Consider the following 25,259-nt stretch of genomic DNA (forward strand, 5'->3'; position numbering starts at 1 on the left):
AAACTTGTTTTTCTTTTTTGTGCCTTGTTTTGTGATTTTTACCTTCACTGATTTCATTCTGTCTGATCTCTGACTGCATAAACTTTGTGGCATAATGGTCTCATTGTATTTCAAATGTTTCTCTTTATATGTCTCTCTATAAATTGCTATAAAAATGAATTAAAAATCTGCTGCCATTTGGTGTTTCGTTAAACTTAAATATTTTAAATGTTCTTTGCTCCTTGCTAGAGCATTTAAAATCAACATTCAAGTAAGAAATGAATTCTTATAAAGCTACCACTAAAGTTATTCATTCAAGAGCAGTGAGTGATTTTCTTTTTTTTTCTTTTGTTTATGCTGCTTTATACATTACATAGATCAAATATCCACATGCAAATTCTATCCTAGCTTTTTAGTTCACAGACATAACCGACTGTGTTTATGTGAACTTTTGACACATCCTTTTGTGTACTTTACAGTTTAGGTGCAATAAGATGCAAAAGAGAACTTAGTTTAGTACTCACCTGACAAATAGTGTTTCTCCCACCCCCTCCTCCTCAGACTTGACGCTCACTTTAGTTGGCAGATTGAGGAAATGTCATGCAAGAGGAGTGATCGCAACTGACAATGGATGGCAACCAGTCTTCCACTGTAAGTTGTTGAATTGATTTATCCTCGATTTAAAATGCATACAAATAATAAACTTTCATGATGACAAAGAACTGCAATGTCACGCGAGAGTGACCATGACAGAAATGACAATCAAAATCAAACAGTTGTGTTGTATCTGAGGCACGAGAGGTAAAGTCACAGCCCTCTTCTAGAAAAGAGGCAAAATTCTAGAAATGAGCAGCAGCTCATTTGCATTTAAAGATACATGCAAGAAGACAGCATGATTTGCTTCCACTCAAAAAAAGGTATTTTTCAGCATGGTGTAATAAATGATATGTGGGGTATTTTGAGCTGAAACTTCACAGACACATTCTGGGGACCTGAGACTTGTATTTCATCTTGTAAAAATAGATCACGTTTAATGCAGATCACATATTCTTGTTGATATTTACCTGCAAGTGTGATTTATTTGTTGGGACTATTCGGGATTGAAGCTTTCTTTAAAACTCTGCCAGTAACATCTTTACGTTCCTTCAATCCTATGTTTAATTTAAGAACTATTCTTTCTCAAACAAGATATATGGTGTTGAGGCGTCCATTCTAGGACACTGTCTGGCTGGATCGCCTCAAGAATCATGTTGCTACAGTAAAAAATGTTTGGTTTTTGATAATGCCACTGTAGCACAAAATATATATCAGGCCATGTGTCTACCCTGGGTTGTTTATAACACTTCATATTAACAGCTTTTACCCACTAGTATGTTTACCTTTTCTACAGTGACTTTATGTATATTTAGATGTCCATGGTAAGGGATTCTCTTCAGGTGATTTACCGTACTGAAATGAATCCTCTAGATTAGCAAATCATGCTCCTTTGAAGATGTCAGAAGATTTGTGTGGCATTCAGTGGATATGCAGATTGTGTTCATCTTAAAATACACCGTCAACCACTAGTTTTATAGAATAGTTTAATTTATTGACATAAGACTCATAATGAAACTGGGTTGGTTACAAAATTTATTTATTTTATTTTTTTCTGATCTGAGTTGGATTTATAGGAAAGATGCACATTAAGCTGTTATTGTCAGTTATATTTACATTGACAAGCTTTACATTTACGTCTTGACTATTAAATTATAATATTGACATTTTATTGCTGATTGTCTAAGTAGTAACTGTACATGAATGATTATTGAAAATGACTGAGATGTCCAAGCTAAGAGACCTTGCATTTGTCTGTGCTCTTGCTTTCTGTGTGGGCTTTCAGGAGATCTGCTATCTCTGTATGAGAGGCTTGTGTTGCCAGAGATAATGCACTGCGACCGCCCTAGAGACAAAACAGAGATGCATGAATATGATACACAACATGACATCTACAAACATCTAAACAGCATGTGGATATCGTCTGTCTTTATAGTGCTACAAGGTTAGTCGGGGACTACATTCACATCAGTGTTAAACGTGGTTCAGTTTTTTTTTTCTTTGAATTACAGTGAATCTGACATTTTCAATTCTTATCTGCGCCACTTTCAATTTTGAAAATAAATTGGATAGGAGGATATTTTGCTAGGTGACTAACAAAGTGTGAACATTTAGATTAGAAAACAAAAACATATACACCTTACTGTTCAAAAGTTTTGGATCACTAAAATATTTTTTTCTTTAATGTAAACTTTTATTTAGCAAGGATGCATTAAATTGATCAAAAGTGACAACAAAGTTTTTTACATTGTTACAAAAAAAATTCAAATGAATTCTCCTCTTTTGAACTTTCTCTGAGTCACAATTACCACAAAAATATTAAGCAGCACAACTGTTTTCAAAAGGAGTAAAAATAAAATTTTATATATATATATATATATATATATATATATATACACACACACACACATTTAGAAAAGCTATTTATCTTATCGCTTTTAGTTCAAACACCTATGAGGGCCTTGAAAATGCAGCAAACTACAATTACTAATATTTTTATAATACATTCTATTTTATTTCAATTCTATTTGAACTCTGTATTTATCAAAGAATCCGGAAAGAAAAAATGTATCACTGTTTCAAAAAGCAGAACTGTTTTCAACATTGATAAGAAATGTTTCTTACAAAGCAAATCAGCATATTAGAATGGTTTCTGAAGGATCATGTGCAGGGCCGCTGCTGGCCAAACGGGTGCCCTATGCAGGGGTGTATTGTTGTGCCCCCCTCCCTCAAATATTGTGGAATAAAAAAAACACCTACTATAGGGGTCAAAATAGAACTTTAATAAAATATCTGCATACTCTGCATATAGGGAGCGGCGGCACTGATCATGTGACACTGAGGACTGGAGTAATGATGCTGAAAATTTAGCTTTCCATCATAGGATTAAATTCCATTTTAAAATATCTTGACTCAGAAAATGGTTATTTAAAATGTAAATAATATTTCAGTATTATTTTTTTATTTTTTTATTTTTTTTACACAATATTTTTGTTTATTTATCAAATAAATGCAGCCTTGATGAGCATACGAATCTACATTCAAAACATTAAAACAATTGTACTGATCCCAGATTTTTGAAAGGTAATGTGTATATATGAATTGAACAGGTGGACATTAAACAGGAAGCTTCTATCTGAAAGAAAGCAGGAAGTCTTTATGGCACCTACTCTGTGTTTCAAAGGATTTATTAGTTCTCAGAGCAGCTCTTCAGTTGTAATGTGATGCAGATGTGGCCTGACTAACGCTCTAGTTTCAGCTGTTGGGGAGCAGACTTGACAGCTTTCATTTTGTCTTACATGCATCCACATTCTCTCGCTTTCTTATTCTTTCTCATTCTCTCGCATAGAAGTGATAAAAGCTGTGTGGGATTATTTCAGCTGCCAAGCAAGGATTTCTCAAACACAGAAAGTGATGAGTTTGTGAGCGTTATTTGTAAACTGGAGGCTGTCGGTTCCTGTTGTTGTTTGTGTGAAGAGTGTGAGGCTGACATCATGTTAACATGAACTGACCATTTCCAGAGTTCAGACAGGATTGTGTCCAGTAGGTGGCACTTTATTACAGGTCAACTGTCAACAGAAACAGCTCACTGTTGCCCTTTAACCCACGCTGAACTTACTCCAGTCTAGATAGCTGTTGTCTTCCTCCCATAAAGTTTCATTGTTTTTTTCAACAAAAAATACTAATGATAGGCAAACGAAGCTTTTTGTTACAGTGCATGTATTAGTAATTACTCTGTAGCTCACTTCTATTACAAAATACTGTTATGCATTCATGTGCCGTTTAAAAATATAGAAGCAGCCTTATTTAAGTCAAAAGTAATTTGACAATGTAAAGATCTAATGTTTGCGAAAATATTATGTAAAATATATAAAATACATTAAAACATGATATAAAACCTGAGAATAAAAAATAATAATATAATAAGCATCTATTTAAAAAAAGGAAAGTGATTTTTCTTAACCATTTCATTTTAGCCATAAATTAAGTTATTGTATAAAACTATTCAAATCTTTGAACCTTTTGATTGGATGTTGTCTATACAGAATTATTTTTTAAAGGAATTATTAATCTAATTTCTACTAGAGTCCCACAGTTGACATTTAAAAAAAATAAAAAAAAAGATATCGTGGCCACGAATTACCAATTTGTTCTCACAGCTTCTTAAATCGTGGGCATATTTTATTGATTTGTTCCCTTGTTCCCATTCAATCATGGCCATATTTTGTACATTTCCTTATAACTTTTCAACAAAAAGCTAATTTCTGCATTTAAACTCTACTGAAATCGTGTATACAAATGTGTGTTATTGGAGCTGTAATATTATCCTTTATATTGTTGGTTAGGTATTTTTGTTTTCTGTTAAGGTTTGGACAAACATGCACAAGAAATTACCTTGTCTTTTAAATTGACATCGCAGTTCGCGTCGTCTAACAAAATTCGCACAATACTGACGTGTCCCCGATCACAGGCGCTGATCAGTGGAGTGGTTCCTGCATGATCCTGGACATCAGGATCCGCTCCTCGTTCTAACAGCAGTCGCACCATTGGAACACGTCCATGTCTTACTGCCAAGTGAAGAGCCGTTTGTCCCACCTAAAGACACATTTATTTAGAGCAGAAACACATCCATCTTCTGAAACATTACAGAATATGCCAGATCTTATGCAAATCAGCAGTCCATTTCAAACAAATCATTTTAATATAAAGTGTGAACTGAGCCAATTGGCTTATGCCTCCCATCACCTGGCCAACACAGGCATTGACGTCACCAAGCTCCATCAACTGCTGGATCACTTTCATGTCTCCTGGTGATTCTACAGCTGCCAAGGAGGCCAGCATGATAGCAGTGTAGCCAGACTTGTTTCTCAGGTCCACGTCACATACACCTAAGGTTAAGGGAAAGCAAGAACTTTTTTTTTTGAATCACTGAAAATGTAATGGATGCTAAAAATTTAACCTGAAGCAGGTCAATGTTCAAAGAAAGCTTGTATTTGGACAAAATAGCTCTTTTTCAGACCTAGTGAGCTGCCATCCTGTCTACCACCTTCTAAGGCAGCATCCAAAATTAAATGTAACTCCACAAGTGACAGATTTGGAACGCTCTACTTAGGCAGCAACATGTGCGCCACACTAAAAATATAGCGGTACTCACAAGAAGCAGAAAAGAGACACAAACGACAACTGATTTATTAAGAATTTGATGTTAGCATGTTGCTAAGCTAACCATGCTATATGCAAAGCATAAAAGCACACACAAACAATCCATTGTCCAAGATGAGTTGGAAAGTTTGAGTACTTCTGTAGCTCCATTTAGCCACTTCGACCAACTTCAAGAGGTGTTAAAAGCTTGTTAAAAAATGGGGGTGTTACTGAAATATTTTGTCATAGAATAAAACATGAAAACATTTTAGCTTTAGTTAACCACGGACCCTATTTCAGGTATTTGACTAAAAATAAAAATAAAAAAATATTTAAAAAATCCATTGTCTTCAGGTCGATGGAATTGCAAAAAAAAATATATTCTTGCGCCACTCTATTAATACTCGTCAGTACTAATTTAAAGGGTGAGTTCACCCAAAATTGAAAATACTGTCATTAATTACTCACCCCATTGTCATTCCAAACACGTAAGACCTCCGTTCATCTTCAGAACGCAAATTAATATATTTTTGATGAAATCCGAGAGCTTTCTGACCCTGCAACGCAACTGGCAAGGACTTTGTTAACATCACGGAAGAGAAGAAATTGTTGAATTAAAGTTATTACAACCGTAATCTTATGAAGCTACGAGAATACTTTTTGTGTGCGAAGAAAACTAAAATAATACTTTATTCAACAATTTCGTCAGTCTTCGACACGCATTTATGAGGGTATCATGATGCATACATGTGGTGCTGCTGATGCAGAAGCCGGCTTTCTGATGTAGAACGTCCATCTCTCTTAGTTCATGTCACAGATGTTACATGGACCATTTTAACGATGTCCTTACTACCTTTCTGGGCCTTGAACTTGTCAGTTCCATTGCTGTCTATGGAGGGTCAGAGAGCTCTCGGATTTCATCAAAAAGAGGTTAATTTGCATACCAAAGATGAACGAAGGTCTTACGGGTTTAGGACGTTATGAGGGTGAGTAATTAATGACAGAATTTTCATTTTTGGGTGAACTAACCCTTTAAATGAAGAGATAAAATGCTGTCTACGTAGGCTGCTACTTTAGGTTTTGGAATAGTTATAGAGTGCAATCACAGCGAGAAACGTGAATGTTACTCTTGACGTATGTGTTTTGAAGTAACAACATACTTGAAGTATGTGTTTTGCTTTCATTAGCCTCAAATAAATCAAAGATTTTATAATGTAATTTCCCACACAATAATTAAAGACCTGTTTTAAAACATTTATTTTCGAGCAGTTAAAAATAAGAGAAAATGAAACAAAAAAGTATGTTATCACTGACCTGTGTCTAAAAGGATCTTAACGATGCTGAAGTTACAATGCGACACACTATAATGCAAGGCGGTGTTCCCATTATCATCAGCCATGTTGACCAGGAACTGAAGGACTGTAGGTGTTTGTGAGTTAACCTCGTTGAGATACACAGCAACAGTGTCAGCACATGCTCCCTCCTCAGCAGAGATGAGAAACCACTGCTGGAACACCACAGTGAGAGCCTGGCTCTGCAATTCAGCAAAGGATACCAATGACGTTACCACTCTACAGAAAACAATAGAATTATTTTCCTCTGCATAGTACTGTGGTAACTTATTATCTGGCAGAGTCAGACTTGACAGAGGAAGTAAATATTAATTTGGCATGTGCTTGTCTCCAAAGTACAACAACTAACAGTTCACTTACTACAATGACAATCTGCCTGAAGGTACCTGAGATTAAGGGCCAGATTTACTCAAAGCTTTAGCACCAGGTCAAACCTTCTTTTTGCCTTAAAACATGCTGTCAGGATGTACTAATGGCACTGAAAATTTTATTTTAAAGTTGTTTTTTTACTACTGACCTTGTTGCATATGCATTTGTAGGAGTTTCTTTTTCAGAGGTAAAATTTATGGGAGGAGAGTATTTTAATGAATCATGTAACATAATTTACTAAGGTTTGCGCTAGTCAATTTACTGTATTTAATGCCCTTTAACCCATTCTGTGTTTGAAATGGCTTTTTATTTTAAGTTTTCCTATTTGCGCTGCTCTTTGGTAGATTCCATTGGTCATTATGGAAATAATCTGGCTGTGTCTATGTTCTTTAAATTGCTCATTGTCAGTAAATCACTTGCAGAACTTTACTCTCCTATTGGCACTTTTATGGGATTCTGGTCTCATGCTAATTAGCTCTGTTTAGTAAATCTGGCCCAATGTGTCTTGCTCAAGGGTTCATTGGTGATGGTTCATGTCTTATTCCCTGCAAAGATTGGACCAGCAACATTTTGGTTACAAGCTTCAAACTAGTACACACCACTGCCTAAAACAGGCAAGAAGGGAATATTCCATATAAACTAGTTAAGTTGAGTATTACCATGTCATCATCAGGTTCTGACACTTTATCCATGTGGTCTCTCACAAAATAACATGCCTCCTTGAAATCTTTATCAACAGCTTCCCTGGGGGAAAAAACAGGTGGTTTCCATTAGTATTTAAAATGTAAAAGAAATGTAAGAATTTAAAAAATTTACAAATTTAAAAGAAACCTAAAGATGAAATCGTCTCACCTGTTTTGCTTCATTGCCTGGGATTTCTGATCTGAGACCACGCTCAAAGAAATGCAATCCTTCCTCTCTTCCTCTGTTTGATCCTCTAGAGCTCTTGCCTGACTTGTTTGCTTGTGCTGATATTCTTGTTTTGTGGTCTCTACCTCTATGGCATCTTCTTTTTGACTGAATTCTGCATGTTTACTTTTGTGTGTTTGTACACTGGAGTCTGTTGTCCGTGTGGTCCAGAATTTGCCTTCTTCTTTAGTTGTATTCTTCTTGAGGCCAACATCCACTTCTGCATGCTCTTGTAGCTTGATAGCATTACTTATTCCCTCTGTCTCCATGCTCCCACTTCAGAATGTTGAAGGTCAAAGAGTATTAGTATTCTGAATTTGAATTCACTGTTTTAGTGGATTAGTCTGAAGTCATTGTGTACAAAAGAAAAAAAAAAACTTTCTATTCCAAGACCATTAGTACTGTTTAATATAAAATTGCCCATAATGGTGATATTTACCTGTCTCTTATACTGATTGTCTTAAAATGTTCTGTCTTGGGGTTCTCTCCTATGTTAGGAAGAATTTCCATCATTTTATAGTCTTGCAATTCACAGAAAAGCCACAAAAGACCATCATACACATTTACAACATACAATGTCAGTAGAACAAATAGCACTTGTAAAATAGTTTGTCACTTGGACAGTACCCTCAAAAAATAAACATTTTAGTTTAACAACCCCTGAAGCAGGGAGAGATGTCAAACCCTGCTTCTGGAGAGCTAGCGTCCTGCAGACTCCAGTTCCAACCCTGTTCCAACACACCTGTCTGTAATTATCGAGTAGCCCTGAAAACCTTGATTAGCTAGATCAGGTGTGTTTAATTGGAAATTTGACTTGAAATTTGATTTTATTGCTGAAATTTGCAGGAAATTTGCTCTCCATTAGCAGGGTTGGAGACCCCTGCCATAAATGGTGCATATTAGTACCCTTTGAGGGTACCCAAGTGATAAGCTGTTGTACCCCTAAAGGTGCGATTGCATGCAGAGTCATACCTGGTTTTGAAGCATCACCAGTAGGAAACACATAGAGGGTAAGAAGGGTGACTAAAGTAGCTAACTGCTCTTGAATAGTGCAGACACGTGGAGGCAAGAGATCTGAAGACATTTTCCCTGATGAGTCATCTTTACAAAGGCATTCCCACTGCTCCTGAATGAGCTCTTGTAATCTTTTCACATGGTGCTCCATGTCTGCATGTGATACTGGAGGTTGATCCAGAACTTGAGGGGTGGTTCCCTCCTCTGTTGGCATCTTTTGCCCACTTTCCTGCAATTCTACCACAGGTTCAAGACTTTGTGTACTTATTAAGGAGCTCTCGGATGAAATCACCTTGGCCAGTGTGCGTCCCATTTCAAGCTGTACGGTCAGCTGCTTGATCTTATCATCCTTGAGAAGACTCTCCTCTACTTGCTGCTTCAGCAAAGCTCTGGTCTTGTCCAGTTCTACCTCCATTTCATGAAGTTTCTGTTCCAGCAAAACAACTTTCCTCTGGAGTGTTTCAGTGAGAGACTTAGTTTTGTCTCCATTATCCAAGAGATCTCTTTCTCGCGAGACCGTTTTACGTCTTTCAATCTCTGGAAGGATTCTTTCAGTAGCTGAAGTCATTGTAACTGCATCAACTTGTTCAGAAGAAGCCTTGACATTTTCCTCTAGCCGGTTATATTCTCGATTCATCCAGTCATCACTCGCTTTGTCTTGATTTTCTCTGGCAAATGAAAGAGTGTCCCAGTTATTTATGTGTAGAGGAGCAGTAAGAACATCCAGTGGCCCGATGGTTTTGTTTTGGGAATGTAATTGGAGTAAAAGTCTCTCTTGCTCCTCCTGCAAAATACATATCTGCGCCTTGAGCTCAGGAATGACTCTGATCTCCTCTTCCAATTCCCCAACTCTTTCAAGAGCTGCAGTGAGCCGCTGGAGGGTCCCGTTTGCTCTACCTATCCTGCTGTCAGAAGCGTGGAATACATCTTCAGAGGAGCCATTTTCTTGCATTAGATATTCCTTGGGGCTGCTGGGGCTGGTTGGGTCCTCAGTTGACTCAGAGTATTTTCTCAGTAAAACAGTCAAGGGTAAACTGGAGGCTCTCAAGAGATTTGGCCTGACGTAACATCCTAAGGGCTGCTCATCAAAAGCTTCCATCTCTGCAGATGTAAAGGACTTGTAGATGGGTTCTCCCCTCCTGACATAGCCAGCAGACACACTGTCACTAGATCGAAACTCAGAATGTTGTTGAGAGTCTCCTAGTTTGGTTTTGGGCCATGAAGTGCTGACTGAGTTCCACTCTGTAGCTCTGCATCCATAACCCGGAAGGCTTAAGTTACGTGACAGGATGCCATTATTTCGTCCTCTTTGCCTTCTCTGCATTGGCACCCTCCTAATGGTGTTACCCTTCTCAATGTCATCGACATACTTGAGAAAGTCCAGGTCCAGATGGAATCCATAGGGAGTCTCTACAGAGTAGGAGGGTGGTCTTCTTTGGCTCCCATTCTCTTCTGGAGAGATGCCGTTCTCTAAAAGAAAAACACAAGGGTGAGTTGCAGAAGTGATGCACAATATGCAAAACAGTCCAAATATATTTAGACCATTGGAACTGCAGTACTACGTGTTCCTAAACAAAACTGTGTGATTCATACCTTTTTTGTTTTCCATTGTTCTTAGCACAAGTCTGTTTTCAGCTTCATGTGGTTTTTAGTTTGTCTCCTGCCACCTGAGAACAAAAAGACATTGCTGTTAAGAGTTAAGTGAAACAGAATCAAGCACTTCTGAATGCTGTGAACACAAGTTGAGATCAAAGTAGTTTGTGCATGAGTATTTTGCTGATTTACAGAGCCAGACTCTTTCTTCTCTGTCTCTGTATCCCTCCCCATCTCTCTCTCTCTCTCTCTCTCTCTCTCTCTCTCTCTCTCTCTCTCTCTCTCTCTCTCTGTCTCTCTTTGACCACGCAGCACTTTCAAGGCACCACAGAAGCAGCCACAGCCCAAACAATGTGAGCTATGCAGTAAACACACAAATAGCTGAGACCAAACACTTCCACTGGTTCGCATACACACAAACAACCACAGATGCACACCTTGGCATCGCTCACACTGGTAGGAAAAATCCATCTTATCAAAAATTGCAACAGCCCTTCTTTCATACCTGTCTGTTCCACCGTTCTACTCTATCGATAGAGATCAGCCAGACAAACACACAAATAGGGGCTGACCTTTTTTGTTATGACATACCTCAGAACCTGGCTATGCCAAGGTAGGCTGATCTTAAAGTACTGATATAACAATTGAGATATATGGGCCATGTCAGACACAAAAATGCATTGCTGATATAGTCTTATGCTGATAGGAAAATGGGGCTGAAGGATTCTTGTTCGAAACACACTTATGGAAAATATCCTGACAAATGTTTCCTTTATCCTGAAGGACCATAAATAGCCACTGAACAAGAGGGTATCTAAACTGGTCTTCAGGATCGCTAGAAACTTCCAGGCAGGTGGGTTGGAGATAAACTCTGCAGGAAAGTAGCCCTCCAGGAACAGACTTGGACACCCCTATTGTGTAGGTAGACCTAAACAGTGTTGGTAGGGCACATGTTTAACATAAGTAAATGCACATTTACTCACAGACATACATAGACTGACATGACAACTTCTCTCATATGCTGACATAGTAAGGCCTGAAACGTACTCTACACAAGTATGTGAAAACAAATATTAACAGCTACATAAGCTTGATATCTTACGTTTATTGTGAGGGATATTAAGTTGGCTTTAAACTGTCTTCTACACTCAGTTTTACACTCATGTTTAGAACTAGCTACCTGAAAGATGATGTTAAAGCCCCCTTGAGTACTTGTAGAGTATATTTCTGTTCTAATGCTGAAAATTAGCTGTAATATAAATACTAAAACATTATAAGTGCTGTTAATTGCCTCTATAGACAACTTTAATATGAAGTCTTAATTCAGAGATTGTAGTAGATTTAGGATTTATTTGATCACTTTTACAATGTAGTCTGTGTTCACTGAGTAAGGCGCACTCCATTTTACAGTAATGATTATTGTTCCCTTTTCCTTTTTGCAGCACTAAGGAAAAAAAATCCCTCCTCTCATTAAATGTATTTCTCTCCACTGCATTCTTTCTTACACCACAAATTGGATTGAAACTCATGACAACTTAAAAACTGCTACCGCTGTAAGAACAAAATTTGAAACACTGTGTACTCTGAACGGAGCGGACAATTTCAGGTTTTAGGTCAGGCTTGGAGGATGGAAAAAACGACCAAACTGGAAACTTGAGAGGAACAAACAATTTAGAGAGTTTCAAACTAGTCTGCTACAACTGGAAGTTTTTTTTTACTTGTATTTGAGTTCAGTCATATACAAGGAAACATTGCCGCACAATGCATCATTTTAAATGAGTGTGGTTTGTGAGTCTTTTCATATCTCTCCTTATTGTGCTATCACTAAAATGAGTCAGATGACACAACCTGTTCTCTCTTTTATCTCTGAATAACATAGGATATGCTAGCTTTGTTTTGACATGCACATTTAATAGCTCAAGTAGACCTGTTTCACTGTCACATAAAACAGACTGCTGGTCCTGCACACTTTCTCACTCGCTCACATTTTTAACACACACAATAGACAGACGTTTCACTCTTCCTGTTTAGCCCTGTAAGTGGTGTGGTTTCCTTGGCTCAGATCCTCATTCTTTCTCGTCTGTTTGGAGCTGGCTGGAGGACCAAAGCCAAAGATTGGTTCTCCTGCTCTCTGACCCCCATCACCCTTTCACTTTATGGAGAGAGGGTGTGGTGGAGAGTCTATGCTACTGGACTTTTCAGAATGACTACTGTGAGAAAAGAGATGCTTTTCTTCTATCTATCTATCTATCTATCTATCTATCTATCTATCTATCTATCTATCTATCTATCTATCTATCTATCTATCTATCTATCTATCTATCTATCTATCTATCTATCTATCTATCTATCTATCTATCTATCTATCTATCTATCTATCTATCTATCTATCTATCTATCTGTGCATCTACATGTTCTTATCCTTAGAGCGTTGTTCCATCTCTGTGGGATTTTTTCCATGTCCACAATAATTGGACCATGCCGACAATCTTGGCTCTCTGCCAACAGCAATATGTGCACGCACACCAGTTACATGAGAAGACATGTGTGCAGGAAAGTAAATTCTGACTCACTGTATAATCAAACACATGTCAAACATTGAGCACTTAGTGCCTGAGAAACATTCAAAAAGAATCTTCTAAAGTCACCATTTGAAACCTCCTGTTCATTGGCTCCTGTCACACAAACTAAGCAGTTCAGGATATCTCTCTATTGTTTAAGTGACACAGTCATTACATCAGAGGAAAGTCTTTAAATCTCATTTGAGACACCCAAAAAATGGACTTCCTGAGAATTTGTTTGTCCAAAATAAACAAATGGCGTATCATATGGAAGTAAAATGACACACCCAGATTACACTAAAACACTTTTTTTGCAATATTCTAATATAGTAGAAAAAAGTAAATGCCTGGGCACCCAGAGTTTAAAGATATCCATAGAGATTTGCTCAAGCTCTTTGACATTACTTCTCTCATGAGTTATTTTTTGTTTAAATATTCACACTAAATTTGATATTTTAGTGCTGTATCTTACCTTAAACATCACAAGTCTGCCATTGTGTCCTCTCTGTGCTGGAGTTTAGCCTGTTCACCTCTTCACTTTTCTCCTTCTTCTGAGAGGCTTCAGAGGGGAAGGCAGACAAAAGACATTCAAGCAATGCCAATGTAAAATTCTTGCAAAACATAAGCAGTGTTATTGTGTGTGGAACAGGAGGCGGGTTGTGGGCACTCTGGCCTTTCATGACTCCCCCCTACACCCAATCAGAGCCACTGGGTGGGAGGCAATCTGCATTATTCCTCCAATCAAAGTAAGAGGGCGGGCTGAACAACTGAGAGGTGGGCGGGGCTTTGTGCATAACTGCATCTGAGGGATGTTTCTCAAAACAGGATCCATGTGATGGCAGGGGGCCCGAGTTTACTAGTACAGTCTGGGGCACTCACAAGACTAGCCCCGCATGAAACTGGGTGAAAGAGGACCCTGGTGTAACCCGTCAGAATCTCAGAGCACATGTGGCTAAAGCCGCCACCCATACGCTTTAAGTGTAATACAATCCACTGTAACATAGTGCTCACCATCCATTATAATCTGGAAATAGTGCAGGGCTTTTCATGAGTATAGGGCACAGAGTGGTTGAGGCTCTCTCAGGACATGCCATTCATTCTTTATGTATCTGCTTTCTCTGGTTTTAATAGTATTATTGGAGATTTTCAGCAACAGCATCAACAAGGCAATGGTTATCGAACATAGAAATCAGGAAAGGCTGACTACTTTTACAACTATTGAAAATAATGCTCTGCTTGCATGTGACACCCACCGAACAGAGAGACTTCAGTCATCTGAGGTGGTCCTGCATGACTGATGGGAACAAGCGTGCATAACTAGACTTCCACAGTTATCAGTGATGAAAGAAACATGCAAGTCCACTTTTCTTTGGCTAATGGTCACCAGTTGCCTTTGTCTGTTTGTCTTTCTCAGTAACAGTTGCCATTTGTCAGCAACATTATTTGACTGGCTTAACACTGTTAGTGTGTAATGCAAAATCCATTTAAAAACAATGTCTCTGGCACGTATAGTCCTGATACTTGAATCTAAGGGTGGGAAAATACATGCAAAAAAAACAAAACTTATAAATGGTGTCTAGGAGAGAGTGAACTATATTAGCACTTCACTGCTTATGACTTTAATGCTTATTAGATTAGTTATGTGGGGTTGCCTCCAGGAAAATAAATGCACATTTGTAGAGCCCTAAATAAAATCCCACTTCTGAGTCGTTTGATTTTTTTATTTACTTATGCCAATGAATTCTTCACTTATGTGGGTATTTTACTTGCTAAAGCCAGAGGGTTAGACGTAATTGGTTGCAATTTTAGATTCCCACTAAACTAGAAGTAACATACAGTACATTATAGTCTGTGTAGAAATGAGTGTCATTTGTGATTTCAGTTTTTTTCATAGTTGAATTCTGATTTTTTTTTCTATAATGTTGTTCTCAGATATATGTACACTAGAGCATTTTTGCATGCTTGTATGCACAAACAGATTGAACCATCAGTGATATAAGAGAAGGCTGTAAATAATGTGCACTGAATGCAGTCTGTGTGTAGGCTATTCAGTAAACCCATTCGTATCAAAAACATCAGGAAGCAAATACGGCTTTATCAATCCTTGTTCAAACCATACAAACTATAGGGATGAACATAAAGATTGCTGGTCCATGAGAAATTATCAATTCAAGCTTTAATACAAATCTTAAACAACAAACATATCATAGGTGATACACACACTAATGTGTTCACCTACTTATACAGCTCTTCAGACACGCATTCCCTGTGTGGGACAGAATCGGGGATGAGGTCAGGTTGTTGTTGTTTTTTAATGTTTCATCCTTATGCAAGTTAACCTTTAACTGGAGGTGGCCCAAAGCTTTTTGATTTACTTTTGTTGGAAGTCTGCTTTGAGTTCACCAGAACTGATTTCACAAAATTTTATTTTTAGCCCTCAGGTTGTGAAGGTCGGTTGTATGGTTGAGAAAAGTTGCAGCGATCAGCCCTTATATAATCATCTGTGTTTTGTTTGGCTCTCTCACTGGCTTTTGAGCCTGTTGAAAAACTTTGACTATGATGAAAAGTTCAGAGGCATCGTCATCCCAGTCTCTGCTGAAATAGAAGGCAGAGGGAAACTTTCGATCTTTCAGGAAAATAGGAAATAATCTCACTGCCATGTGGCAATGGACAGCGGTATAGTTTTAGCTAATGGTTAGTTTTGGTTTTAGTAGGACGCTGGAGAGCTATGAAGTCAGAACTGATGATATTAGCAGCCGTAGCCTAACACACACACACAAACACACACACAGTCTTGGGCAACCTTAGTCTTTTTTGATTTTCAAAATCAAAGTAGCTGTCATTGGTAAACAGAGGGTTATTTTATCACAGTGAGCACAGCACATCAAATCTAGTGCACGCTACTGCATAATCTGAAAGGCCAATTTGCAAAATAATGGTAAAATAAATAGTGTTGCATCAACAGTGTTCCTTTCCTTATTATCATTTAATAGCTCTTTACTACTGGTATTTGCTACGGCATTATATTGCTCAGACTTAATGTTAGTATGCTAGTGTGCCATTCTGAATTCAGCCTAAAACTGCATACTGAGTTGGTACAAAATCTGGATTTGAATTTACTAAAATAAAGTTCAAATTCAGTCATAGTTAATAAATTAATGAAGTATGTTCTATATAGTATGAATGTGAATGAAATTCGGACATAGTATACCATAAATCCTCTCCTGTGGCCTCATGGGGTAAAACATCCATCAAATGTGCATCTTAGAATCTCGTCGGAATAAGCAATAGGTCATCTAGGTACTTTTAGCCTACTGTTTTTCAATTAGTTGTGTTGCATGTCAAAAGCTGAACTTAATTTATACATTTTCTTTACATTTTACTTTTAAATTTAAATTAGTTTAGGTTATTTGGGCAATATTAAAGTAACCATTTACAAGGAAATACAATTTTGTGCAAAAAGTACAAGGCAAAAGTACAAAAAAAAAAACCATTCTGTGTGAACTGATCCTAAGGCTCACAATTTTAGGAAGTTTCGCCATTTCCCATTTTGTGGAATGCCAATCTGTTATATATTAAAAGTCTATATCAGGTCACCATCACCCTGCTTAATGATTAACGGGAGGAGGCCTATAAAAGAAGTTCAAACCTGCGGGCTTCTCACTCTAAGAGCTGTGAGGACCATAGTCTTAGTCTAAAGAAGCAACCATGAACCTGCTTGTGCTGTTGCTCCTTCTGGCGTCATCTCATTCCTTCCCTACAGAGCCCACCTTTCCTGAACATCAGACAGAGAGACGCTTAAGCTTTGCTGCTCTGGATGAAGTTCGGCTTTTGGCAAACGGCCTCCTACAGCTGGGCCATAGCCTGAGGGACTTTGTGCAGAATACCAAGAATCAAATCAATGATATTTTCCAAAAGATCAATATCTTTGACAAATCCTTCTACCAACTTTCTGTGCTGGCCAGTGAGATCAAGGAGGAGGAGGAGGAACTGAAGAAGACCACTGTGATCTTAAAGGCAAATAATGAGGAAATAAAGAGTCTGTCACTGAAGATCAACTCCAAAGTGGAAGATATCATAAAAGACAGGAATCATCTGAGGAGGCAGGTGGGCGGTTTGGAGGAGAAGTTAAGCGGTCTGTCCCAGAGTTTGCTCTCAGCTGAGCAGGTGGCTGAAATCTCCACGCTCAAGGTAGGATCAGATCAGTAAAGTTTTAGATGTCTTTGATAGAGACAGAAAATCCTTTATGAATATTCTCAAGTGTAATCAAGCAAGATTTATGTGTAGGTCATTTATTCACATTTTATTTTTCCTTTTTATTTTCCACCACATTGCTTTCAGATAATTTTATTTAAAAATACAAAATTTATTGATTGTAGGTTAGCTCAGTTTTGAAGAGTTCAATTTTGAAAAGTGGGAAGGTTAAAAAGTTCAATAATATAAGAAATATAAATATTCGATAAAGACATAAATATTCAACAATGAAAGATATTCCCAAAGTTTTAACTGAATTAGAGCCTTATAGGAAATGTGTTTTCTTCACATGGTCCAAACAATATTTTATATAGTGAAATGTATATAAATTATAATTTTTGTAATATTTTAGTATGTGGTAGACTTAGAGTAGACCTATGCATTTGGAATAAATTTGTAAATTGAAAAGAAACTGGTAATTTTCCACCAGTAGCATTTCCTTTCACCCTAAAATTTGTGCGATGCATAATTCCTTTATATTAACACAGTACATTGGACAATGCCTTTTATCATTTCAATTTATTTCTTAATATAATTTCCTAATTTTATTAATTTTTTTTTATTATTTTCTTTTAATTTCTTAATTTAGTTTCCCATTTTAATAATACTTCCTTATTTGAATTAATTTACTAATTTAATTTTGTCTTTTTAAATTTCCATTTTAATCCTACTTCTTTTAAATTTGATTTGCAATGTCCTGTTTGCCGCTTCAGTATAAATTTAATTCTCATTTCAGTTATGAACGGCATACAACTCAATGTCAGGTTCACAATTATATGTTTGACAAAAGACCCCAATACAGCAGGCAAAACATCTGGGACTCTAGCAGATGTGATCTCTAATTGTCTATGCCGTGCTCAGGTTTACAAGATGCTGAGATGTTGTTGTTGTTGTTATTGTCTATTAGGAGATAATCCTGACCCAAGAAAAGAGCATCACTGATCTGCTGAAGGCTGTGAGTGAACAGAGTGAGCAGCTCAACAACCAAAGGACCAAAATCAAGGGCCTGGAAAATAAAGTACATTATTAAGATACCATTTTACTTATCCAAAACTGTAAATACAGAGTTCTGGCATGAAACTCTAGATAGGTCAAACTCAATCTGACATAATGACATCGTTATCACATGGCGCAGGTGATTGGTTTCTTTCACTTCAGCAGCTAATGAGCTCGCTGCTCAACATTCAAATACTCTGCCAGTGCTTGCTGTAGCAGCTGCAGCATGCTTTAGAAATCCTCCACCTGTATAGATCTTCTACAAGGTGATTCATGTTTGCTACAGTATATGGTGGTTGTTTCATATATGTTATATGTGCAGCAGCAGTATTTCTTACATGCTCACAGCAGCATGTCTGTGGATGTGTTGACAATAGCAAGTCTTACTTGCTCTGCCGCAGCAGCAGTGTAGCAAATTTATTCCACCAAGCCCAAACACATTAACATTGCCATGTATATTACCATGCTAAACTCTCAGAGCGTTATCGTGACAGAAAAAGATGTTTTAAATCACCTGTCTTGTTGATAAGCCTTAGTTAAGTGATGGGACTTTGCACCCAGCAGACATTAAAATAGACTAAAATACCCCATAGACCTGCAGTGAAAGAGGAACTTGAGCCAGATACTGTATGGGTCCTTGAGTTTGAGTATTTCTATGTTTTCAATTTCTATCTAGCTCAACTCTGCACAGATCCAGGAAACTGCTGAAAATTTGGACAGGAAGCACCAAAGCAGCAGCCTCTCAGGATATCTACCATACTTCACATCTGATGGGAGCTTCTCAAGCGGTATGGGATGCAGAAATGGTTTGCATTGAAAAATGTTATTGCATCTGTTCAATTGTAGACCCACATGTCCGGTTGTGTTTTAGATCTTCCAAAAGACTGCAGCGAGGTCTTCAGCCGAGGACAGAAATCCAGCGGCCTGTATGCCATTAAACCTCACGAGTCACGACCGTTTCTTGTGAAATGTGAATTCACTGAGGGTAAAGATAAGGCATTTTCTTTCTCAGATCTCTGATTTCTGAAAACAGCCAGAGGTGATTTGCTTCCACAGAAAAGAGATTCTCATGAAACTTTGATGATGGCAGTCTCTTTATGATATTGTCCTCTGTCATCCACAGAGGGGGTGTTCACTGTCATCCAGTGCAGACATGACGGCTCTGTGGACTTCGACCAGTCCTGGGAGAAGTATGAGGATGGATTTGGGGACTTCAGCAGTGAGTTAAATCAAGAATGTTGTGCTCATAAACTGAATGTGTTCAGTCTGTGATTATAGAGTGGAGTACAATGGAGCGCTCTGTGATTGGTGTTGAGAAGTCTGAATCTTAACGCCCTACTTTTAGTATCACTTTTTACTACATAATTTCACACTATGTCCAACTTGACCAGCATTCCTCTTTTATAATATTGTCTTTCTTGTCCCAATCTGTTCTCATGAGACATCCTGGCATAAAAACGTTCAAAATACTTACTGAAGAATATAGTAACTGCTCACGCATGTGGTTACAGCCTTGTTTCACAGTAGGCTTGGAATTAATTTATTAAATTCTGGTAGCACTTTTAATAAATTACTCAGTTTCTGTGTTCCCTGCCATTAATTATTTACAAAAAGTATATATTTTATAATATTAATTAATAAAAATATTAATAACCCATGAGATTTTTTATTTATATGATGCAATCTTGTAAAATTAAAAATAAGCGGTTGAATGTCAGTGAAAATAAGCTAATCAAGCATTTATCCTTAACTAGTGAAACTAGTCTTAAAAAAATAACAATAATATAAGAAAAAAATACATTTAAAAAAATATAATCGTTAAAAAGAAAAACTGTACTTTTTAACCAAGTTTAAATATAGAAGTTGACCAACCAATATTTAGTCTTACCATATGAAGCACTGATAAAGACCTTTAAATGATGTAAGAAAGATCGTTTCTAGGTTACTTATGTAACCCTAGTTCCTCAAGGGAACGAGATGCTGCGTCCAAAAACGCTAGGGGAATGCCTTCAGCATTAGCGGCTCTGAATATCATGTGCAATCTATCCAATGGATGGGCGAGACGTCACGGACGGGGTGACGTAATGACCAGCTGGTATAAAAGCGTGGGCGGTGAAACCGGCGTCAGCTTCTAGGAATGAAGCAAGCGCTGGCAGGGATGCCGGAAGTATGGCCTCGAGACGCAGCGTCTCGTTCCCTCGGGGAATTAGGGTTACATATGTAACCTAGAGACATTCCTCTTCAAGAACTCGAGCGGCGTACGAAAATGCTAGGGGAACGAGATACCCACGCTGCCAAACTTTCAAGTCCCTGCCCAGTGTGTATCCCTGCGGAGCACATCTAGGGTGGAAGAGAGGATGGAAGAGCCTGGAGTGGCCGTATGTCAAGGCCATAAAGCCTGACAAAGGTCAGGGGCGTAGACCATCCCGCAGCGTTGCAGATGTCCTGTAATGGGACATCTGCGAGAAAGGCCTTGGAGGCCGCCACACTTTGTGTCGAATGAGCTCTGACTCCCATCGGCGAGGGGAGCTGAGAGAACTCATAGGCAGTGTTGATAGCATCCACAATTCCCCGACTGAGGGTCTGCTTTGTAGCAGGCAGACCCCTCTTAGGTCGCACTGGACACATACATTTATGCTTTTGCTGGTCAGGCTCCTGAAAGGGAGGAGGACAGAAGGCCTGCAGTACGACTAGCCATACTGGAGGCCTCAGCCTCAGCGCACCGTGGAGGAAACGTGTAACTAGGGGGTCTCTACCCACTGATTGCCCAACAAGAGAGGTGTGGTAGGCCGAATTGCCGCCACGTAAACCTCCAAAGTGGAGTGGGTTAACCCTGCGGAGGAACAGGCCTGCATGAACTCCAGAACTGTACCAATCGGGCAGTTGACTGGGTCGAGCTGGCAGTCTCCGCACCATAAAGTGAAAAGTTTCCACTTCAAGGCATACAGTTTCCTCGTTGAGGGAGCTCTGGATTGGAGGATGGTCTCAACAACCTCAGTTGAGAGACCGGAAGCTATGAGTTGCGCCCCCTCAGGGGCCACCGCCACAACTTCCACATCTCCGGGCAGGGGTGATAGACCCCCGCTTGTGAGAGGAGATCCCTCCTGATGGGAATCCCCCATGGAGAGCCGTCGAAGAGAGAAATCAGGTCAGAGAACCATACTCGGCCTGGCCAGAATGGCGCTACCAGAAGTAGACTGACCTTGTCCCGGCGCACTCTCGCCAGAACTCCCGGGAGCAGAGCGATCGGGGGAAAAACGTACAGACGAAGCCTCGGCCACGTCTGTACCATGGCATCCAGCCCCCATGGAGTTGGATGAGTCTAAGGGGAAAAGACAAATTCATAATTTTCTCAGATTAATACATAACACATTACAAAAACAAATGTAATTTTTTTTATAATAATATATTTAATCATAATTTTATAATTATTTTAATATAAATAAATGTATTTATTATAATTAATTTATTTATTTATATAAATCAATTCTAGCATTACACTGAAAGAATTGATGTAGGATTAACTGTCAGACAGTTTACATTCAGAAATGGCTAGTAAATTTTGCAAATAATGACAAAGGCGTGACGAGTGACTAACATGTTGAATTAAATGTGAAATTTTTAAATAGAAAGACTGAAATAGTATTTTCTTGCAAAATGTACTCCAATAATCTTTTTCTCTTTTTTTTGATAAAATGTTTTTACAGTATACTAAAGAGAGAAATGTTTCTCAAATAATCTGAAGTACTCTTAATTATATTGTACCATATACAGTGTGGGGGGGGGGGGGGGGGATTATTTGATCTCCTGCTGATTTTGTACGTTTGCCCACTGACAAAGAAATTATCAGTCTATCATTTTAATGGTAGGTTTATTTGAACAGTGAGAGAAAAAAATTCAGAAAAACGCATTTCAAAAAAGTTATAAATTAATTTGCATTTTAATGAGTCAAATAAGTATTTGATCCCTATCAATCAGCAAGATTTCTGGCTCCCAGGTGTCTTTTATACAGGTAAGGAGCTGAGATTAGGAGCACTCTCTTAAAAGGACTGCTCCTAATCTCAGTTTGTTACTTGTATAAAAGACACCTGTCCACAGAAGAAATCAATCAATCAATCAGATTCCAAACTCTCCACCATGGCTAAGACCAAAGAGCTGTCCGAGGATGTCAGGGACAAGACTGTAGACCCACACAAGGCTGGAATGGGCTACAAGACCATCGCCAAACGGCTTGGTGAGAAGGTGACAATAGTTGGTGCGATTATTCGCAAATGGAAGGAACACAAAATAACTGTCAATCTCCATTGGTCTGGGGCTCCATGCAAGATCTCACCTCGTGGAGTTTCAATGATCATGAGAACGGTGAGGAATCAGGGGACAGGACAACTGTCTCTCTCTTATTCTTTCTCTCACTGTTCAAATAAACCTAGCATTAAAATAACGGACTGATCATTTTTTGTCATTGGGCAAACGTACAAAATCAGCAGGGGATCAAATTATTTTTTTCTCCCCACTGTACCTGTTTATTATGATATTAGAATACCATAATATTAAGTGATTTATAATACTATATAATACAGAGAGCTGGACGTCTCAGATGTCTGTGTTTTGTAGGTGAGTTCTGGCTGGGGCTAAAGAAGATCTATGCTGTTGCCCGTCAGGGACACTCGCTCCTGCACGTCCAGATTGAGGACTGGAGGAAGGAGAAGCATTTCATGCTTTTTCATTATATCCTTGAGGATGCCGCCTTCAACTACACCATCCATCTGAAGCTGCAGACCGGAGAGTCCAGCTCTGCTCTGGATGAACACACTGGCTTCAGTTTCTCCACTAAAGATCACAAAGATGGAAACCTTGATCCAAACTGTGCTCAAGACTACACAGGTACATGCGATCGTAAGCAGACCTTTTCATAGAGTGTTTTTGTGGAAAACTAATACATCAAGTAGTGCGACTTTGTTGAAAATACCTATTTTTGAGGTAATCCCAGTGCTTTTGAATAATAGTGTGCTTGGAAATTACAAACTAAATTAGTTTTCTCTCCACGACTGCTGCTGTTTCCTTTAGGTGGGTGGTGGTTTAGCATTTGCGGCGACATTAACCTAAATGGCAAGTGTATTCAGAGCAGACCTCGTAAAAAGGGAACCCACTGGAAACCTGGCAGGGGAACCACCAGCTTCAAGGCCTCAAAAATCTCCATTAGTCACCTCACAAAGCCACAAACCCCTTAATATCAACAGTATGAGCAGAAGCACAGTATGATTGAATTCCACATCTCCGGCCAGGGGTGATAGACCCCCGCAATTGCATCTTGGTTTTTAAAAAGTAACCGTTTAATGGACATGACAAAGTTCCCATTGTTGAGTATGAACCTATCAATGTGATGCAGTAAAAATGGGACATTTACACTGTGATTCAGTTTCTCCACCAGTCATCTTAATTACATTGTAATGAGTCCGACCAGGAAACCTCTAATTTAACCTTCTGAGAGCCACTTTCAGCATGTGTTTAAATGAGTCACATTGACCTCAAGATGTCATATGCACAGTTGTACAGCTTTTGCTATTTTTGCACTACTTCCAACATACATATTTTTATTCATTATGTTGTTAACATTACATTAAATTCTAAATTTCATTTAAACGTGTTTAAAATGATCGGATGGCTTATAATTTGCTGAATTTCTAACTTATTATGTAATAAATGGTAATAAAATAAAAAAATTTAAAAAAGCAATAAAATCAGAGTAATTAAACATAAACAGTAAAAGTGTGAGAGAGAGAGAGAGAGAGCAATAGCAATGATGTTCATAGTTGATGCAGCATCGCCCTCTGCTGAGCATTGCCAATAATTGCAGCCATTTTTAATTAAAGCTCAATAATACAGGACAGCTTTGTTAACTCTGCATATTTACAAAATGATAAATTATTGTTTTATCATTTAAAAAGACTACTATAAGGAAAATGTTCCTGAGGCTTTCCTTTTTCTCATATGCCAAGGCTGTAAATGTCATAAACACACACCATAGGGAGCTGTGCATGTGCCAAGAACAAAAGTTTTTTTTTTTTTTCTGTAAATTGATCTTTTGTAAATTGAGCTAATATGTGTAAATACAATGAAAAGTTATCACTATAAGAAAAACCTACTTCTGTTTCAACCATGTGACCAAACATATATCATCTTTTGTTGTGTATATTCTCTAGCTTGTATATCAGTGTTCAGCAGTGTTGTTTAGTGCAAGCACTAATGGGTAACTTGTTGTCAGACTCCCAAAAAGGACCCGTTCAGTAGGAGTATCTGTCAGTTAACAGCCAAATTGTTTGGTGTTTTAAGAATAACAGTCTTTACGATTTTTACTATGTACACAAAGCCTGGCAAGACTTCATCAGCGAAAAAGAGTAGTAGGCAAAAACCAAAAGTGAATAAAAGGGACGCTTATCATTAAGAAGGACTTTTTGCAGCAAAAGCGATAGCAACCCTTAATATTCGCCTTGTTTCCACAAAAATGACGACAGAGAACTTCACAAAGCCCACATCCACAAAAGAGCTGTATTTGGTAAAACTTTACTCACAGGCACTATCGCTAAAATGCGAAAAAGATGGAGTCACAGTCATTAAATCTGGACAGTTGGAGCACTAAGATGAACTTCTATCCTAACAGCTAAACTGAAAATGTAGCGACAGAAACTGCATATAAAAATTGGGAATAGGAGAGGGTCTAATAAAGTGAAAGTATATTTTATTTCCATAAAAAGGCAGAATTAGGTTTATTGGTCACGATTTAGTTTATAGACCAATTCTCACTATTAACTAACTATTAACTATGACTTTTGCATAAAATCCTAATTTGCTGCTTATTAATTGTTAGTAAGGTAGTTGTTAAGTTTAGGTATTGGGTCAGGTTAAGATATCTAAAATATGGTCATGCAGAATAAGAAATTAATATGTGCTTTATGTGTACTAATAAACAGCCAATATGCTAGTAATATGTGTTCTA

At 38.1% G+C, this 25,259-nt stretch overlaps 2 protein-coding genes across 3 annotated transcripts; one reads left to right on the forward strand and one right to left on the reverse strand.

Annotated features, from left to right (window-relative positions):
- Window positions 1–1,548: 1,548 nt before the first annotated feature.
- On the reverse strand, window positions 1,549–13,663 carry LOC306880841 (KN motif and ankyrin repeat domain-containing protein 4-like). Of its 2 annotated transcripts, none has more exons than XM_079434624.1 (10): window positions 13,485–13,654; window positions 10,452–10,525; window positions 8,817–10,328; window positions 8,284–8,332; window positions 7,788–8,120; window positions 7,595–7,679; window positions 6,529–6,748; window positions 4,819–4,961; window positions 4,468–4,668; window positions 1,549–1,918 (listed from the first exon to the last, which is right to left on the reverse strand). In XM_079434624.1, exons 2-10 carry the CDS (start codon window positions 10,465–10,467, stop codon window positions 1,808–1,810), a joined length of 2,670 nt encoding a protein of 889 aa, XP_079290750.1. In that variant the 5' UTR covers window positions 10,468–10,525; window positions 13,485–13,654; the 3' UTR covers window positions 1,549–1,807. The 2 variants fall into 2 exon arrangements, with proteins under 2 accessions (XP_079290750.1, XP_079290749.1); XM_079434623.1 differs by having other exon boundaries at window positions 1,550–1,918; window positions 8,284–8,365; window positions 13,485–13,663.
- Window positions 13,664–16,674: 3,011 nt separating this feature from the next.
- Window positions 16,675–23,908, forward strand: LOC306880747 (angiopoietin-related protein 3-like). The gene is made up of 7 exons (XM_079434485.1): window positions 16,675–17,203; window positions 18,174–18,284; window positions 18,939–19,050; window positions 19,134–19,247; window positions 19,386–19,481; window positions 22,877–23,146; window positions 23,330–23,908. Exons 1-7 carry the CDS (start codon window positions 16,721–16,723, stop codon window positions 23,491–23,493), a joined length of 1,350 nt encoding a protein of 449 aa, XP_079290611.1. The 5' UTR covers window positions 16,675–16,720; the 3' UTR covers window positions 23,494–23,908.
- Window positions 23,909–25,259: the final 1,351 nt, after the last annotated feature.

Source organism: Barbus barbus (genome assembly GCF_936440315.1).
Source record: "Barbus barbus genome assembly, chromosome: 15".
NCBI classification, from domain to species: domain Eukaryota; kingdom Metazoa; phylum Chordata; class Actinopteri; order Cypriniformes; family Cyprinidae; genus Barbus; species Barbus barbus.

Bases quoted from the DNA above. Each gene is read 5' to 3' on its own strand.
- LOC306880747 (XM_079434485.1), top strand. From the start codon at position 16,721: ATGAACCTGCTTGTGCTGTTGCTCCTTCTGGCGTCATCTCATTCCTTC. The intron at 19,482-22,876 runs GTGAGTTAAATC...TGTGTTTTGTAG, and splicing joins TGGATTTGGGGACTTCAGCA to GTGAGTTCTGGCTGGGGCTA. The intron at 23,147-23,329 runs GTACATGCGATC...TGTTTCCTTTAG, and splicing joins CTGTGCTCAAGACTACACAG to GTGGGTGGTGGTTTAGCATT.
- LOC306880841 (XM_079434623.1), bottom strand. The intron at 4,962-6,528 runs GTCAGTGATAAC...CCTTAACCTTAG, and splicing joins TAAGATCCTTTTAGACACAG to GTGTATGTGACGTGGACCTG. The intron at 4,669-4,818 runs GTGATGGGAGGC...ATGTGTCTTTAG, and splicing joins TCAATGCCTGTGTTGGCCAG to GTGGGACAAACGGCTCTTCA.